The sequence below is a fragment of the Lepidochelys kempii genome, chromosome 8 (genome assembly GCF_965140285.1).
Source record: "Lepidochelys kempii isolate rLepKem1 chromosome 8, rLepKem1.hap1, whole genome shotgun sequence".
NCBI lineage: Eukaryota > Metazoa > Chordata > Testudines > Cheloniidae > Lepidochelys > Lepidochelys kempii.
In genome coordinates this window covers 31,185,082-31,203,977 of record NC_136387.1, presented here as the reverse complement: position 1 = coordinate 31,203,977, position 18,896 = coordinate 31,185,082, and the positions used below count along the sequence as shown (strand labels likewise).

The 18,896-nt window shown below is 37.8% G+C and overlaps 2 protein-coding genes across 3 annotated transcripts in view; one reads left to right on the top strand and one right to left on the bottom strand.

The window, feature by feature from the left end:
* The window catches only part of DOCK2 (dedicator of cytokinesis 2), a 501,344-nt gene that overhangs the window by 135,794 nt on the left and 346,654 nt on the right, over positions 1-18,896 (bottom strand). Inside the window, exons 28-29 of the mRNA XM_073355961.2 lie at positions 13,511-13,609; positions 11,346-11,440 (exon numbers count right to left, since the gene is read on the bottom strand). Coding sequence (XP_073212062.1) covers positions 11,346-11,440; positions 13,511-13,609 — 194 coding nt within the window. The remainder of the gene's footprint in view (positions 1-11,345; positions 11,441-13,510; positions 13,610-18,896) is intronic.
* Positions 14,831-18,896, top strand: part of INSYN2B (inhibitory synaptic factor family member 2B) — a 137,155-nt gene continuing 133,089 nt past the window's right edge. For both annotated transcript variants that reach the window (XM_073355962.2, XM_073355964.2), the window contains exon 1: positions 14,831-14,977. The gene's annotated coding sequence lies outside the window, so the exon portion shown is untranslated. The remainder of the gene's footprint in view (positions 14,978-18,896) is intronic.

Genomic DNA, 18,896 nt, shown 5'->3' with positions numbered 1-18,896 from the left:
CCAACTGAATATAAAAGTATGGAGGTTTATGTTCTTGGGGTATTTTAAATGAATCAATAAATAAAAACACACTAGAACACTTCTAATTGGGACATAAATTCTAATATAAGCTTTAAGGCAACAAAATACAATTTTCCCTTGGCTGTTAAAACCATGTTGGTATTACTAAATTAAAGAAACCCATAAATATTATACTCTGATACTTTATGAATATTGTCAGCAACAAGTCTTGTCCATTAGCAATTTTAATTTTACCCAAGCATTCCCTTTGCCCATAAGACCAAATATTTTGCATAACAGCTTGACATAGAAACTAACCTGTGCTGTAAATATTAGTTTTTCATTGTGACTTTTTCTCTGAATTAAAAAATATATATATTAAAAAAATCAGCTATCTTGCAGATGACACAACTTTCATTTTCAGATGAACTATGTAAATAAATCACCAGAGCTTTTGTACAGTACAAGAATAATCAAGACCTTCCACAAATGATAGCAATAAAAGTGCTGGGGGACATCACTGAATGAGGAATTCTGATTGGTGTGGGATGGAGTACATTGTATGACAGGCAATAGCGTAGAATGTAAATGACATCCCTAGTTATGCATTATAACAGTATTGTTTTAAAGAAGTGTGTGTGAATGCACATGTGCACGTGTCACCCTTACAATGTTTCACCTAAGCTAACTAGAAATGTGAAAAATGTGAAATGTGAAAAATCGGGATGGGTAGGGAGTGGGGGTAATAGGAGCCTGTATAAGAAAAAGACCCAAAAATCGGGACTGTCCCTATAAAATTGGGACATCTGGTCACCCTAACATGAGGTGACCATTATTTCTTATATTTATTATATAAAGGACAGCAAATACTAAAAATAATAAATGTCCAAGACAATTAAGTTTTTAATGTTTTTGTGTGTATAAATATATATATATATATATATATATAGACACACACACACACACACACACACACACACAGAGAGTCCATAACATATAATATCAGTGTTGTTAAACTTCCTTTGAGCAACCTGATAAATATTTCATTCATGTCAGATAAGTTCATGACATGAAAGGACCAAGACCATAGACATAAAGACATAACTGATTGGAATTTCAGCCTAAAATGAAGTTCTCAAAGTTTTCAAAGAATGAACCACAATTAAATGGAGAAATTGATGGGAGATGCCTCCCTTCCCATCAAATGTAATGTAAAGTAATTTACTTTTAGCTTCTTTTAATGCACTTCAGCAACTGGAAATAAAGAGGAGAGTCAACATCATGTAAACAACCAAAACTCTTTGGAGGATGGACCACTCTCTGTGACATGGACTATTTATCCTGATGATTTCTACATTGCCAGCCAAGCTCCTTGCTAGTTTTAGTATGTTTAGCTCTTCATAATGCTGTTTTCCTATCCTCCTGGTACATTTTGATGCCCCCTTCCATCTTCGTTAAAGGAGGAAAAAAACCCCACAAATGGGTGAAATTTGAATGCAGGGTTTATTTTCACTCAGAAACAAAGGACTCCTCCATTTTCACACACTGTCTTTACCAAATAAGCGTATGGCTTTGACTCAGCGTATTTTAACTAATTTGTTTTCAAACCAGAAAAGGAACATCTTGAAATGGTACTTCAAAGCCATTTTCTCCTTCTTCATTTTACACCTCCCATTTTCCTCTTCTTTATCATCTGTCTTGCTCAATCCCACAATTCTCCAGTGACCGTTAACCTGCCCCCCCACTATCTCTGCAACATTGCCCCCACACATTGCTGCTTCTGCTTTCAAGCAGATAGCACTTTGTCTGAGGGTAGAACTTGAGACAGGACACTATGGTTTTTTCCCCAATTCCACCCCAACTCTCACGTACGAATAACCAGAACTTGACAGTACTGCAGCCAGCAATTTTGTATGTTCAACCCCTGAAACCCAAACATCACATAGCTAGAGATGCTTTTAGGAACCTGAGAGACACGGCCATATAACTGCATATTTACAGTTTTGCTATCAGAATGGGAGGTTGGAACAGAGAGTTAAGGTTCCATGAAAATAGAAGGAATGTTTGGACAGCCTTGGTTTTAGGTACTTCTAACTTACATGTTGTCATTGTTGTTATGACTAGAAACGCTTTGCTGGTAAGGAGAATAATGAGTTGTTATTGGCTGTTGCTAGGGAAATTTGTTAGCCTAATAGAGGCTATTTATGAGTTATATGCTTTGTCCAGAGAAAATTTATAAAAAGTTTAGTTATAAAGTGTGCTTTGGAGAAGTCTGAGGAAGCTTTCCTTTGGGCAAGGATTTCATAGCTAAGTTCCCCAGCAGCCCCCTGGAAGCCTGGCTGTTGATTCCTTGAAGTCATTTCAGACTTTTTAGGTAAATATACATATTTTGAAATGCTCTAACCTTACTACAACACCATATTTGTGTGTGCATGCTTGAGATTTAATAAGAAAGTAGTTTTAGGTAAAAGCACTCTTGCTTGTATCAATCATTTATCAGATGGATGAGCTGTATCCCCATGGATTTATTCCTGACACTACCTGAAGAGAAACAGTTAAGTTACCACTGCGTTGGGTTCTGAAACTCCTGGGTAATACTTTCACTCCCATCTTCAAATGAATCTACTGGCCTCCCAAATATTGAATGACGGTTCTAAAATCCCTTCCTTATGGTTAAAACTCTCCACGATCTTGCATGTTGCTCTCTGATTCTCTCCCCTTTCCTTATCTAATATTCATCTTCTTTCTCCCCCCTCCCTTTTCAGAAGGTCACCTACTGTTGTATATTAGTCTTCTCTTCAACTCTTGCCACTTGGAACAGCATTGCCAAGTGTGTCTCAGTCTCAAAGTTAACGTCTCTTCTCAAACTTTACCTTAAAATACATTCTTTTCTTCTATTATTATCCCCGTGGCCAAATGCTTTTATGTATTCAAATATCTGTACAATGTCATTACCACAGACTTAAGATATTCTACTTGTAGCAAATAATCCTTTTGGATAGAACAATAAAATATTTTTTTTCATGCCATCATCATAGAAATGGGAAAGCAGATTTTGTGCCCAGATAGCACATTTTCATGACAAGTTTGCAAAGATCTTTTATGCCAGTGCATTGTGTAATGTATACCACTGGCTTGCTTTGGATTATTTATCTCTGTAAAGCATTTGGGGATACAGTGACGAAGACACTAAAACTAAAGTTATTATCTGTACCCCACTTTATCATTTGTTGCCTTTTATTCACTAGATCTAATATATGTATTAGGATATATGCACGTTTGACAACATTTCACCTTGAACAGTCCCTTGATATATGTGTTAACTACTTCTGCGAAACAATCTGTTCTACACTGTATTTAGCAGTGAGTCTCTGGGTTACTTTCCCAGACCTAAAGAAGAGCTCTGTGTAGGGTCATCTCTCTAGCCAACCGTGTTTAGTTCAATAAAAATATTTCCTGACCCATCTTCTCTCTCTAATATCCTGGAACCAATGGCTACAACAACACTGCATACACCATTTCCCAGTAGCATTTTTAAGTGGCAGGGGAGACCCAAGAAGCCATTAGTACTATTCAACTTAAAGCATGCTTAAGGCCACAGAAGAATGAAGCCATATTTTTGGTATTGGTTTTTGTTCATGGAGAGTACAATGGTAATCATATGAGAAGTCAGTTTAAAAATTGTTAAATGGAGTGTTGTATATGAAAGGAAAGTTACAGTGGGGAGTATAGCTCCCTATTAGATCAGTAAGAGGAGCTGTTCATTGTGACAGACCAGTAGCAACTCTCAGAAGTAGGATGGTGGGTAAGGCAGGAAAAACTGACATGAGAAGGAAATAAAGGGAGTGTCACTAGAGATGCAGGGTGACAACCAGACCCTTCAATTAGACTAGGGAACTTTTCCCCTTTATTGCATTAACTGTTGGATAGTCAGTAAAGCTCTATTCATAGGCGGTTCAAAACAAATCCAAGTTAGGCAAAGCTGAACTCTATACAGATAGCACAGCAAATTCAGAGGTAAAATTTAAGCCAATATATAACGCAAAAACAATTCAGTTTGCTAAGTGGAACATTATGCAACCCACTCATGGCTCCAGTCCAGTCTTCATTTATGAGGTCATCCCTAATTAGTTTAAATAGCTGTGATACCACTCACACTCCCCTTAACTTTCTGTACCTGTCTAGGATATGAGAGAGAGACTGGTGAAGGAGTCCCACACACCATGTGCAGTATAATGAACCACTTTTAGCGTGTACAAACTTATCTACACTTTGCTTCCTTTTGCCTCCAACTACATGCATTCTGTTTTTAGGTCTGCATATTGCAGTATATCATAGTGCACTAGAAATATCAGTCCACTTTCACAGCCAGCACTTGTCTTGCTGGATGCAAAACAACAGAAAAATGAATAGGAGCATTTGGGAGGGCTGTCGGGCTTTGTGAATGCCTATAGAGAGCCAGCACCAACTACACTCTGCCATTGGCTAGATTTCTCAATAGAGCTGCCTTACAATCTGTCATTTTCATTTTTCCAAATTCAGAAATGGGAGGCTTTCTTGGTAAAATGTACCCTAACAGGTTTAAAAAGCCCTCTAAATAATCCACTGTACAGTAAATATGGGTTCTAAGTGTGCTGAATGCTTATGAATGCAATGTTGGGCCCATCAACCCTTACTTATCTTAAAAAAACAACCGGCACTCCCCAAGGTTTTCCTATCACCACTTTGGTCTGGGGTAATTTAACTGTTTAAAAAGGCACTCTGAGAAATCAAATTTAACTTCAATTTTAACTTTTTTAAGATATAAGAACAACAGAAATGGTTCTACAATAAAAACAAAACAAAACCACCACCAATGACAACAACCTTTCCTTGCAGCAGTGGATGCCCCAACATTACAGCATTAAGAGCCTGAAAGTAAAACAGACTTAAATAATTTCCACCAGCCACGCGCAGAGAGCTGCAAAATGTACATAATTAAATAATGTAAGGTATTGTTAGCAGCACTGATGAATACATTTCTTTACAATCTATGATTTTTAATCTGACCGTCACTTTAAACATTTTCATTTGGCTGGAACATGGAAGCTTTATAGCAATATAAATATAAACCCTAAGCCTGCCTGGATCAAATTGTCCCACAGAATTATTAGTCATAAGGGGGCATTACAGACAAAGTGTAATATCACAAGTGAATTTCTAATGTCAATTGATGCAATGTAGATATTGGATGATCCCCAAAGGAATACGATCTGAGCAATGATAGACATGTTATTGCTCTGTAGAATTAAAAATACTGTATTCGTGAATGATGCAGAAGCTGATATTTTTTCCTAGATGTACAGAACAATTTAGACAAGAAAAGTTTTATATGCCTGCAAATAAACAAGGGATTGGTTATTTACCAAAGTACTAAAATGCTGCTTTTTCAGATTAATCTCTGATGAAGTGAGCTGTAGCTCACGAAAGCTTATGCTCTAATAAATTGGTTAGTCTCTAAGGTGCCACAAGTACTCCTTTTCTTTTTGTACATATAAAGTAATTGCTAATAGGAGAAGCACAAGAGGGTAGAAGAAATTTTTACTCAATTAAATTTGCTCATTATGAACCTAAACCTGCCTCAGACAGTGAAACAACCTGGTAGTAATTGCTGTCCATAGAATCTTACTTGGAGAGCAACTATGAATGATCAGCAAGAATGTGCCTAGACAACTCCTCCCCCAGTCCTGCCAGGAAAAGGAGTAAAAGGACAGCCAGGGGTAACTATATAGCCATGATTCAAAGAACATGTTAAACAAGGTCCAGACATCTCTGACTCCTAATTGCTGTCAGCATAAACCAAGACACATCTGAGTCACAAAACACAAAAACAGCAGATCTCTTCTGGAAAGACCATTCCATTGAAATTCTAGGTAAAAGCCCAATCAACATAATCAAAATTGAATTTGGTAGCTTAATAGTTCAATTCAGCTTAACCAAGTCTTTTCCTAAACACTAACTTCTTCCAGGAGGCCGACAAATACCAACTATATCAGTTACCCTCTCCTCTCTCCATTTCACAATAATTACTCCCGGAGGGAATTCTGCACCAAAAAAAATAAAAATTGTGCATACAATATTTTAAAATTCTGCAAATTTTATTTGTCAAAATAACAGTTTCAATTATTTTGGTAATTTATTTCAAAATACCTGTCAGCAAGTATGCCTCTAACACCCCCCCACACACACACACACACCCCAATTCCCCCAGGAATAGAGAGTTAAAGAAACGCTTGTGGCAACCCAGTTCCTGTTTCTCTGCCCCTGAGGACAGCTGGGGTATGGGAAGGGGACACACTCACACCCTCCTCCCCCAGAGCTCACAACGGTAAATAGGTTGAGAACCATTGGGTTAAACAAAGGCAATCTAATCCCCTCCTGGCTCTGGAAACATGCTCTGATTATCCTTACCCTAGTCAAACAAATTACTGCTAAATAATGGCAGAAGGACATTTTATTATCCAATACCAGATGGAAGAGCTAACCAACCTCCTATCATTGTAAGGTATGAAACTAGGGTTTCCAATTTTGGTTGGATGGATTCCTGGAGATTTCATCACATGACATAATTAATCTTTAATTCCTGGAGACCCCAGGGCAATCCTGGAGGGTTGGCAACCCAAAATGAAACTCTCCCAATGGGACAAGAGGAGTTTCAAACCTGAGAAAAACAAGATGATATTAGGCAAACCACACACTACAACACAAATGCCATCTGTTTCTCATACATTCTCCCCCTTCTTTCCTTTTTTGCTTTATCATAAACACATTTTCTAACATTGTATCTTTCAAATGATGTTTTGAACGTTGTGTGTGTGTGTGGTCAGTAGAGTAGACAGACCTGGAAGTACTAATGTGTTTGATATCTAGAACAACTAAGAAAAAAATTAGCATGCTTTCTAGTCATGTTTTCCACTTAGCAAGGCTTTCCTAAGGCGCCCATTGTCATCTTGTACATTGTCAATTATTTTTTCTTGCCTTAAGATATACTTTTGAAATATCAGATACATTGTTTATACAAGCCTCTCAAACACATTACAGTAAGTTATTTCCATTTTCATTTCCTGGATCTGTGCAGTTCTGAGAAGTCTACATATAGCAGGAGTGCAGTAGTGTCACGACTGGGGTGTGGGTGGTCAGGCCTAATGGCTGGAGCAAGAATCAGGCTTAGTGGTTAGAGCAGGAGTTGGGAGTCAGGAACCAGAACGATGGGTTGGAGCCAGAGTCAGAAGCAAGCAGGAAAGCGAGACTGGAGCAGACTGGAGTCGGACAGGAACAAGGCAGTGTCATGGCTGGGAATAGGGTGACCAGATGTCCCCATTTTATAGGGACAGTCCTGATATTCAGGACTTTGTCTTATATAGGTGCCTATTACCCCCCACCCCTTGTTCTGAATTTCATACTTGCTGTCTGGTCACCCTAGCTGGGAACCAGGAAAGCACAAGCGTGATTGCTGCTGCAGGCACACACACTGAACAGCCAACGACCTGCTGTTGCTCAATGACCTTAAAAGCAGGCCTAGGAGCTTCCTTCAACCAGTCAGGCAGTCTGGTCAATCAGGTGGTAATATCCTAACCCAGCTGACCTCTTTAATCTGGCTGGTGGCTGAGCTAGCTGGTCCTCAGGCTCAGTTGAAGGAGCTCATGCCTGACAAGGAGGAGTACTCAAGTGATTAGCTAGGTTAACAGAGTGGGCTTGGGAAAGGCCAAGACTGCCAATTTGTGACAAAAAACTGAAGCAGGTAAAAATAAATAATAAATAATTTGTATTGCCTGGTTCATTCTAGACTTTCTCAAAACACTTTTTTGGGTGCATCGTCACTGCAGAGGTAATGCCAGACTCTTACCCAAGTTTTAGCCCAACCCCCTGTCCTGCCCCATCTACATACAAACATTTTCCCGGTTTTGGAGGTGCTTTAAGCCTGAGCTACCTTATTCAGTTGTTGGGGGAAGGAGAAGGGGAAGATATATAGAGCCCAGTCTCTGCTTTAACTTGGACTGTAATCCACGTGTTGCAGTGAGTGATTCAGACTAAATCATTGGAGTACTGATAGTTATCCAGTGCCTTTTCATATTGCCCCCTGAAAGACAGACAAATTGTCCCAGAATTGACTGGGAAAGAATCAGTATGTCCCAGCACAAATAACCATGGGCTTTGCCCTCAGACAGACACAGGTGAGTGCAGAAACAGTGAGGACACAGTGACACAGGTAGAGGCTTGCTGGGGGGATACTTATACCTGGACTAGGCGTCCTTGGGTGCTGATCACCCTGGCTAATTCTGCAGTGCTGACTCACCCACACTTAAAAGCAATTTGTATTAAAAAATAGTCAGTATTGGTCATGGTCGAGCACGAATGGCAATTGTGCACACAAACTGTAATACAACAATTGTGAAGATATGAGTATACAATGTGTGTATCTTTGGATGTATGATACACAAACATACTATTTCCATTCCAGCAATATGAAATATTTCAGATAACTACAATAATTTTTAAAAGTAGCTTATTAAACTCTGATTTGTTCATGAAAATGACCCCACAACTAAAATATTTCTATGCTGGACATAAGTCTGAAAGAAATTAACAATGTGATTAATTTGACATTTAAGAGTGTATTGTTCTAACACAACTGGCGTAGTCATTTACAGAAATTTCAGTCACTGTGAATGTTCAGTCCTGTTTCCATTGATTTGAATGGCAAATGGAATCAGGATCACCACATTACATGTCTAAAGAATGGAGATATTGTATTTTCTTGCCTTCTTTTTTTAAACCACACTAAAAGCACCTGGAGACATTCTAAGAATGATGACAGACATCAGGTAAAATCCTGAGTGCTCATCTCAAGAAAATGTGTCAATCCTTTAAACAACATGAAGCACAAATAAGCAGGATTACAGCTGTGCCAAATGCCAATATGTTGATATTACACTTAAGGAACAGATGTCCTGATGTTCTTGAATGAGGAAGTTTGAAAGGAACCTGTCTATAACCAGTGAGATCTTTAAAATTCAGGTTTCCAGCCATCTCCCTCGTGACTATTGATCTTTGATGAGGGAATGGGTACCTTCCTGCAACTGAATTCAGTAAAGAAGGTTTTAGAAGTTAAAATAGGAATTAGGTTTGTCATGTCTTGGAGCACCACTGCTTTGGAGTATGAATTCTGTAAATATTCTACTAAGCAGATCAGCACTCAAGGATCTGCCCCAAACACTTTGTCGGAGGCAAATCTATTCAGATGATGTAAGGATTTGGCAGTTAGTGGGTGCCCAGCTGGCTAAGTTTAGAGACACTTATAAACAAGAGATATGGTTCCAACAACATACAGCTACTTAAAACCCACATTGTAAAGTTTACATCTTACATTATTAATGATATAGTCCCATAAGGGGGTGACCTCAATGTGATGATGCCAAAAATTAATGATAATGTCTGCCACATAAAACAAAGAAGAATCTTCCAATTCCTATATGGATCAAACAACTGGACAAGTGAAAGGGATTAATTAACAGCTGCTCAGAGCAGTGCTGTATTTCCCTTTACCTCATCCCTTCCCCTAGTCTCTCAGTCATGGACTACAAATACTAACCCCCCTCTCCCTCCCTCCACACATCAGTCTGAATATCCCAAAGTGTCTAAAAACAATGATACACCTACCTTGAGTCTTCCCATATTGCCCTCCCAATGTAACTCAATCCTGGAGCACCATGATTTAGTATAACTGTGAGGAGGCACTTCAGTTTACTCACCTATTCACTACCATTGCTGTTTGTCCTACAGTAGTTCCTGGAGACCCCAAATTAGATCCTATCATGTTAAGTGCTGTATATACACGTAGTATGAAAAAGTGCTTGCCCTGCAGAGCTTACAATCTAAATAGACAAGACAGAGAAAGGCTGAGAGGGAAAAAGAGGCACAGAAGGGTTAAGTGACTTACCCAAGGTCACAAAGTCAGTCAGTGACAGAGCTGGGGATAGACCCCCCCCCCCCCCAAGTCTCCTGAGCCTCAGTCCTTTCCTGTCTGATAAAAAGTGTCACGGTACCCACCTATAACCAAAATAGCTAATGCCTCATTCACAGAAGGAATCTTCCCTTTTGTCAAAATTCAGGGCAACTGCACCTGCATTGCCCCTCTGTGGTTCACCAAGGGCACTCACTTTTAGGCCTCTGCTCCCAGCTGTCCCCTCACCTAGGGAGAGACCTATATTTCCCTCCCTCCTGACTGGGATTTTTCCAGGCTGCACAGTTCTCTGCCTATACTGTGATACTGCAAGCAAGCCAGAATGTCTCAACAGGCCAATGTCTGCTCTTTGCTCTCTCTTCAAAGGCTATGAACAACTATAATTACCAGTAGAGTTACCACACAGCTCTCTCCGAGCAAGCACCTTTACTCTTAAGGTGCAAGCATTGCAGAGAAAACATAAAAAACAGAAGGTTAACAGCGGTCAGCCAGCAGTCTTATGGATCTGCAGTAGGCCTTAGTTATATGAGCCTTTATTACCTCCCACCTGGATTATACCTGTAATATATATGGGCATGAAGCCATCAACCGTTAAGAATCACTAACTCATACAGAAAGCTGCAGCACATCTCTTCAGTGACATGGGCTACAGCGAGCACATCAGATCTGTCCTCTTCTCTCTACACTGGCTTCTCATAGAATATGAAGTCAAGTTCAAAGTCTGAGTCCTTATCTTCAGGGCCCACAATGGCCTGGGTCCAACATGTCTAAAATATTGCCTAAAGGTCTAGGATGGAGGCCATGGCTGACAATTCTGCTCCTCTAGAACAAAGGAACTTTCCACCATGAGGGTAAAGTTCAATTATATAGGAGACAGAGCTTTCTTGGGGGGCAAGTACACACTATTCTCCCTCTGGAGAGATAACGAGAGAGAGAACAAACCACACATGACAGACACAGTTTTGGAAGGCACTCTGATAGACGGGGCCTAGACAGTCTCTATTCACTCCTTGGCCTCTTTACTGAGTTTGTCAACATGGAGACCAACTCTGACTCTTCTTTGTGATGTTGACACCTATCTATTAGAAACCCATTTCCTCTTGCTTGTCAGTCTTTGAAAAGTGGACCAAAGGCACAGGCAGTTTTTTCCATGCATTATGTAAGTCGATTATCTCAGATAGTGTAAACATTTTTGATACGAAGTAAAACTGAAAAGGCATCTGGAACAGGGAACCCTGCCTATTTTTTGTGTTAAAACATGGAATAAGACATTCACTTCACTAGCACCAGGCTCCCTTTCAGACTGCTGAAACCTTGAAATTGTTCGGAGGGCTCTATTTACCTGTTCTGCACCATGCTCATTGCCATCCAGTCCGAAGGGTAAACATTCTTTCCTATGAGATCTTTAAACATGATGAATGTTTCCATCAAAAAGTCCTAGAACAACAAAACACAATACAACTATGATTTTATATCCTTCAGACTTCATATTCCAAAGCCGACTCTCTGCTCTGTGGAAAGCATCAAAGGAGAGGGCTCCATCCTGTTCCCACTGAAGTCAATCGCAAAGCTATCAATGACATCAGTGGCAGTGGAATTGGGACCAAAATCCTGTAAAAATAGCAGCTGTGGGCTAGAAATAAAAGTTAAAGGCATATTACACTGAGCTCTTGAGCAATGATAAGCCATAGATGAATGGACAGAAAAACAATTCACAGTAAACAGCATTAAATTTAGGCACTTGGGAGTAGAATTGTTGAAGAGTTGTTTACCATTTAGAAGAGTCATCGCTTAGAAAACTTGAATTTTTTTTTAATTTAGCAATTTTTCAAAATACACATTTCTAAAGATAGAGTGCAAGTTATATTCAGAAATTATTCATATACACTTATAAATACACACAACCATTCATACAAAAAACAACAAAACCAAACCACTTCTCTTTTCTAAAGAACACTTACCAAAGAGACAGAGGTTATTGCAATATAATCATTAACACAATTATTCGATCATTAAGTGTTTGCATATATGGAGGTTTACCCCCAAGGTTTCTGTAATGAGCTTTAAGAGGCAGCTACTGAATTGTGAGGCCAATCACTCATAGTGCCATCAACTCCCACTGGTACCACATAAGTGGCACTCAGCAGAAGATTTGGCTCTTTCTTAACAGTCAAATTGGTTAAGGGTAACCAAATGAACAATGTCTCTGAGCAGAATAATACGGAAACAATTTTTTTTTATCACCATGATTGTCAGGACATTACTTTTATGCTATTGAGGAAAAATGAAGTGTTAACAAATCAATATATTTAAAAAGCAGAAAAAATAAGCATAATGACATAATTTTTTACAATTCTTTCCTGTTGACTTGCTCAAGTAGATTAGGGATTACCGCACTACATAGACTTTGGTAAAATTGCTAAATGTAGGCTGCTTCTGAGCACCCGAAGTGCCTGGAAGATGACAATACACCAAAATATCCCCATGTTACTAGGTAGTCTGACTCATTTGGAACATTGCAAAAAGTAAGACTAGCCGGGCTTGGATCTGCCATGATCTGCACCATTTGAACTCTCTGACAATACATGGGTCTGAAAAGCAGCTGGATCTGGCAATCTGAGAATTTTCCAAGAGGAGTTTTCAACTGGCAAAAAACTGGTCTTATCCAGCACCTGCACCACTGCCTACATCTGTCCATGGGTGCAAGGAGTGTTTCAACAGCAGGGAGGAAAAGGAAAGGGGTGTGGTCACAGAACTGCTGTAATCATTTATGGAATGGTATCAGCTGGTGCATGTTAGAGCAGCTCCTAGGCACTTCTAACCTAAACTGGAGCAAACCCAGCTGCACCATGCGAATCAGACAATTGTAGCTACTCAGCACAAAAACACAATCTGGGTCAACAATGGAGTTTTTAATGGAGATAAAGAGGAGAGAGAATTGGGACCAAAGTAAAATAACAGTTGTAGGCTGGAAATAAAAGTTAAAGGCCCATTACACTGAGCTGTTGAGCAAAAAATAAGTCATAGATGAACGGATAGAAAAAAGTCACAGTCGAAAGCATATTAATTTAGACACTTTGGAGAAAAATTGTTGAAGAGCTCTTTACCATTTAGCAGAGTCATCTCTTAGCAAACTATCTAACAAACCTCCCCAACACATAGGGAAGACAAAAAAGGCAAAACAATGATCTACCTACACCAGCAACACCTATATCTTTCACGCTTCTGACTGAGGTAGTATCCAACTCCTGGTATCATTCAAGCACTCTTCAGGTCAGAAGTAAACTTGCAGGGACTATGGGGCAAGAGATATATACAACAAATGTGTATCAGCCTTTTGATGATGCTCCATATTTAGAAATAATGTCTCGTATTTGGTAAAACCATCTGTTCTTAAACAATTGTGGCTGCTAGAATCAAGTGTATGAGTAGTTCAGTGCAGAATATGAAGTATTTGAGAGCCATTTGCCTATTTGCCAGCTTTAAATGTGGATACTTTGTACTTACCACTAGCTCTGAACTTGTCTGAAAGGTTTCAATGTAAAAGGAGTAATGTTGGTTGTCCATTTGGTTTAAGATTGCTGTCATGCATGCCACAAAATGACTCTAAAATAGAAAAAGAAAAAAACTGTAAGGAACTGCACTTCTAAACTGTAGATTTAGAAGGAAATTAAAATAATGGATTATATCCTGCAATGCCAAATCACTAGATCACTAAAAATGAACAAAACCTGTGCCAGCCCAAATGTGAATTTTCAAAAGGTAAGAAGTGCTTCTCACTGTGTATACATTGTGAAATATGCTTAACAATAACTTACAACTGGCAATACTGAGAATACTACTCTAAGCAACTTTCTTCGTTGAAAAAGTGGTATCACTCTTAAGAGAACTCCTACAGGACATGACTTCGTATGTGGTTTAAAATTCCTAAAAATAATGTTATATTCCATAGGACTTGTGCATAACAGATTAATAGAAAATGAAAACTTTGTATAAGATCCTTTTGAATATTCATAAAAAATAATTATATCCCTGCTACAGAATTCTTCAGGAAGGATATGAAAATCTAAAAAAAGAGGATATTTGCTTAAATTTTTTAGACTTTTCAAGTACCTTCTGTTGAACCCTGTAAAATGTATATAGGATCCAACTGTTTTCATCCCTATTAAATTCTGTAAAACTATATTCTTCTGAATTTTAAAACAGAATTGAAATAAAATGGAAAGTGACTTATAATCTTAAGTTTCCATTTCCTTTTACAGAAGTGCTTCTTATTTGGCAAATCTTCAGGATACAGGGGTAAGGCTAAATGACTAAAGTTTCCCTTTGAGGAACAAAGTATCTCTTCCTATTGATACTTTTTATCTTGAAAAAATTACAACAATTATTTTGATAATGAGCCAACTCAAAATAATCTCTGGATTTCTCTAAAAGAAAAACAATATGAAGCAGAGGCAAGCCTAGAAAATAACTGTTTTCTGACAGATTTACTCAAAACTTTGTATTTGATAAGTTTACAAGTGAGTCCCTGATGTTTCCAACCAGAAGTTCATTTCTAATTTGTACTGATTTGGGGAAATCAGATTCCTCTCTTAATTCTGATTGACTTTATATTTTGTTACCATCATAAATTCAACAAGATCACACATTACTGTAAAGTATCAGCTGCAGTTTATCCCACCCAACCATTTTGGCTACTACTTATTGCAAAAAAAGGAAGCCTTTCTTAACTTCAGGTTATGGCCACTAGAGGTCTTTTACTTTCATATGATAGCTGCTGCTCAGTTTGTACTGCTTTTTTATTTATTCCTACGTGAGCAGATCCAGTACAGTTCTTGCATATAAACAGTGAAAATTTCAATATAAAGGAGTTATTATACCTTATTTTGGAGTAACATTAGTGCTAGCCAGAACCTTGCCTACTATGTAAGACTAAGAAGATACATTTTCTGCAGGTAATCCCAAAGCTTTCAGGTAAGGATTTGTATGGTTTTGATTACTGATGCTCTTCAAAAAGAAAATGCTGATTTTATGTCCTACAGTAGTTTACTTTTACAGGTATTGCTCAAATTAGACTCTTTTGTGAACTAAAATCCACAACTGCCAGGAATAGCAAGCTGCAGTGGGTGCAGTGGTGAGACTGTTAATTTTTTCCACTGTCTTGATTTTAATTTTGAAAGAAATAACTGCCAACACAAATTACAGAATATTACACACACAAAAGCATGTGTTGTATTTTTCTCTTTAAGAAGCTTCAAGAGATGCTACAGGATGTGTTTTCTCACACAATTTGAAGTAACCATTTGCTGAGATAAGCACTCTCTGTACTAGACTCTAGTCGATGTACTATCTTGCTGTTCAGCCAAAATGACTTTAAGAATGTTAATTTATTTGTGGCAACTTTTAAAATCTGTCTAGCAGTATCTAGTATTACAGTCTAGCATGAGTGCATGAGCTTAGTAACTTGTAAATGGGAATTGTGGAAATTAACAGAGGACATATGTTGGTTAATGAAAGCAGTTCTGCTACCAATAAATATCACAGTTTTGTTAGACAGTTTCTGGCAGCAAACCTGTCAACTTTCACAGCAGTGTGACTGACTGATATACAAAATGGAAGGTGCCAGCACAGCAGGTTTGCTGTCAAAAATTCGACCCCCCCTCCACTTCCCAATATCATGTTAAGACTGAACGGTATATTAAATGTATATTGGTACTGGATACTAACTTTGTGTATGACCTTTAATCATTTACATGTAGCAACCTTGAGTATTATAATTAACCACTTGATTTCTTATGTTGAAAACTTGCTCTCACCCCTCTCCAAAAGCCAGCAGGAAACAGGTATAGCCTCTCATTTCACAAGTGCTCAAGCATTCTCAACATCACCATTCTCACACTGTTAGAACTTAAGTATACTTCACAATTCTGTCAACAACTCTGTGTGTATTCATCTAAATTATCCTACATTGTCTAAGAATCTTATAATATTTAAGAGCCATTAACTGCTTCATAATAAAGTAAACTCCACAAGTTAACCAATCAGTTTTTAAATTCACTTAGTATGTTTATAACTTGGGCATAAGACATTTGGAATCAGGAACCTCCTGCAAACATGCTAGTTGACTGTGATAAGTTTCTTTTTTAAAGCAGCACTGTGTGTAGGGAACTGAATATTTAAATACAAATACAAAAGTTTCAGAGAAGATGAAGTTATTCAAATAAAGTTGACAAGCCATTTCAGCTGTGCTTAGCCTTGTTAAGATATATCTAAGATATATCTAATATATCTACATCCCAGCAGAGATGTATGATTGAAACTAGGTCAAACATGTGCAAAAATAAGTGTAATCACAGTGAACACTTGACTGATGAAGGAATACTTAAAATGATGTTAACAGGAAGATTTTTTGCTTAGAATACATTATTATGAAGAGATGCAATAAATCACATATATTAATTTACCACCTTCATGCACAGAAACATCTTCACACCAGATTGACAATATAACTTCTTAACAAAGCAGTGTCCATTAACCAAATAATTAACAACATTATATCATTAGCAGGAACAAAAAGCATCACTAGGTTGTCAAAGGGCAATGAGATACAGATGAGGAAACCCACTCTTCCAGTAAACACGCAAAACTCCTGAACAGTAAACACCATGATCCATCAAACTTTAAAGAACTGTAGAGTGTGTCTTGCAGCCTTAGTACAAATACTGCAAAGTGTAAGCTAAAAAGAAACTACCCTATTTACAGATTTAGTATAAACAAACCACATCATCAATGATAAGAGATTCAATCAAGAAATCAAATGTGGCTTTGTAAGCCTTGGAGAGGGGAGGTGTCTATTTGCCCCATTTCCACTAAAGTCAATGCCCATGGGCTGCATGTGTAGCACTGATGGGAAAAGCAGCATTAAGAGTTAGGGTCATAGAAGAAAGATGACAAATTTCAGTCCCAGCAACCCTAATCCCAGCATACTTTATTACACCAAATGGTGACAGATTGCTGTAGTAACTTCAAATAATGTACAAGAACCCCAAGCAATAATAAAACAAAAACACTAGAGAAAAAATAGCAAATAGTGTAGAATGAAACTATCCTTCAATATTAATCTAGTGTAAGTTAAACATTTACTTAATTATTTTGTGGGTATTTTTTACATGCTGGGATGTATGCACATGGAGTGAGGGTGGAAGGTTCATGTGGCCAATTAAACAGTTATCCTCGTGTGTCACAATATATGTCCATAGTTTAAATGTGTGAAACCCACATACATGTCAACAAAAAGCAACCAAAATAAAATTTAAATACTAATGCTCTAATGCTTTTGAAAGGCAGTAGTTAAAGACATACCATGAGCAGAATATTTAAAGCTTTAAACTATTACTTTTATCTAAAAAGAGTACAAACAGTTAACAGTAAGTCAACAGGTCTACCTGATGTCTCAAAAGGCATAACTGGAATAATATTTATGTGTTTATAATATATATAAATAATATATAAACAATTTACTTCTCAGTAGTGGGTGATGTGCTCACACTACATATTGAGTCTGAGCTAATTTTCACAGTGCAAATCAGACATACATTAACTCAGCTGAAATCAATGGAGTGGAGTGCAAAACTGGTATAGGTATGACCCATAGTTTGTGAAGTCTGGAAAGTGCTTTGGGAACTTTTGGGTAACAGGTATTATGCAAACATAAGTCAGATCATTAATATACATAAGAGCATTTTTTGTAATCTAAATATGGCTCACAATGTTAAAAATCACCACCATATTAGCAATTACTGTTTTGTAAAAATGTAATACAGAAAGACCTTCTGGACATTCACGAAACGAGTGAATAATCTCACCTGCGTAGGGTCATGAGCATATGCACAACATGACAATCACTGTAAATAAAAGCTAAGGAATGCACTGTGATGCCCTTTAGAGTGTCAGTAGTTCAAAGCTTTTTTGCACACATAGTAACACTTACAGTGCTTCAGGAAAGAAATGTACCCTCAGACCTCTAGTGCATGTCTATATTGATAGAGATGGTAACACAACACTTTATCATATTATGGAAAACCTTGAACAGCAGCATTTTGTGCTCAAAAAGGTATAAACTGAATTTCAAGTGGTGAATAAGATATTCCTTAGGTAGTAGTTTTGTGTCTTCTCAAAGGAATATAATTCACCTCCAAGCCACATGCTCTCCTGTACTCCTCCAAGCCATGTGCCCAGGTATAAAGGCCTAGACCAAAAATATAAAAATTGTAATAGGCTGTTATGTAACAGCCTATTGTGCTGATCAAATGTGTACCCAGTGTCTGAAATTTGGAAACTGATCCACTCCACATACATTTCTCACAGCTTGTCATTGAATATTTGGGGGGTGAGGGGGTAGTTATTTTTTGTTTACAATAAAGTAGATCCATCCTCTGCTGTACTAAGTTTGAGGTTCTATTTTTACATTTATGTTTGATGTCTTATAGTTCATTGGACCTGTCTTCTTGTATTTTATAGATGACTAAACCAAAGCCTTGGTACTCTATTTGCACATCTTACTGACAGCTTTTCGTTTCTGATTAAAAACATCCCAGTCTGCTGTATTCTTGTTTCACTGTTTACATTCCATAGTAGCTAAAATTTAGTACAGCCTAGAGTTTAGTTGAACATAAGAGGACAATTACCTAAATACTGGATTAATTAATGGAAAAATGTGAGTAATTTTACAACAGAAATTATATGGGAATAAAAGCAGCCTCTCAGATTTAAAAGTCTATTAAAGGTTATACAATTAAGGCTCTCTCAAAATTGTTCCTTTAAGGCTAATGCAGATATAATGATAGAGTAGTATTTCTCCAGAATACAGAAGTATTATGCAGTGCTACAAGCC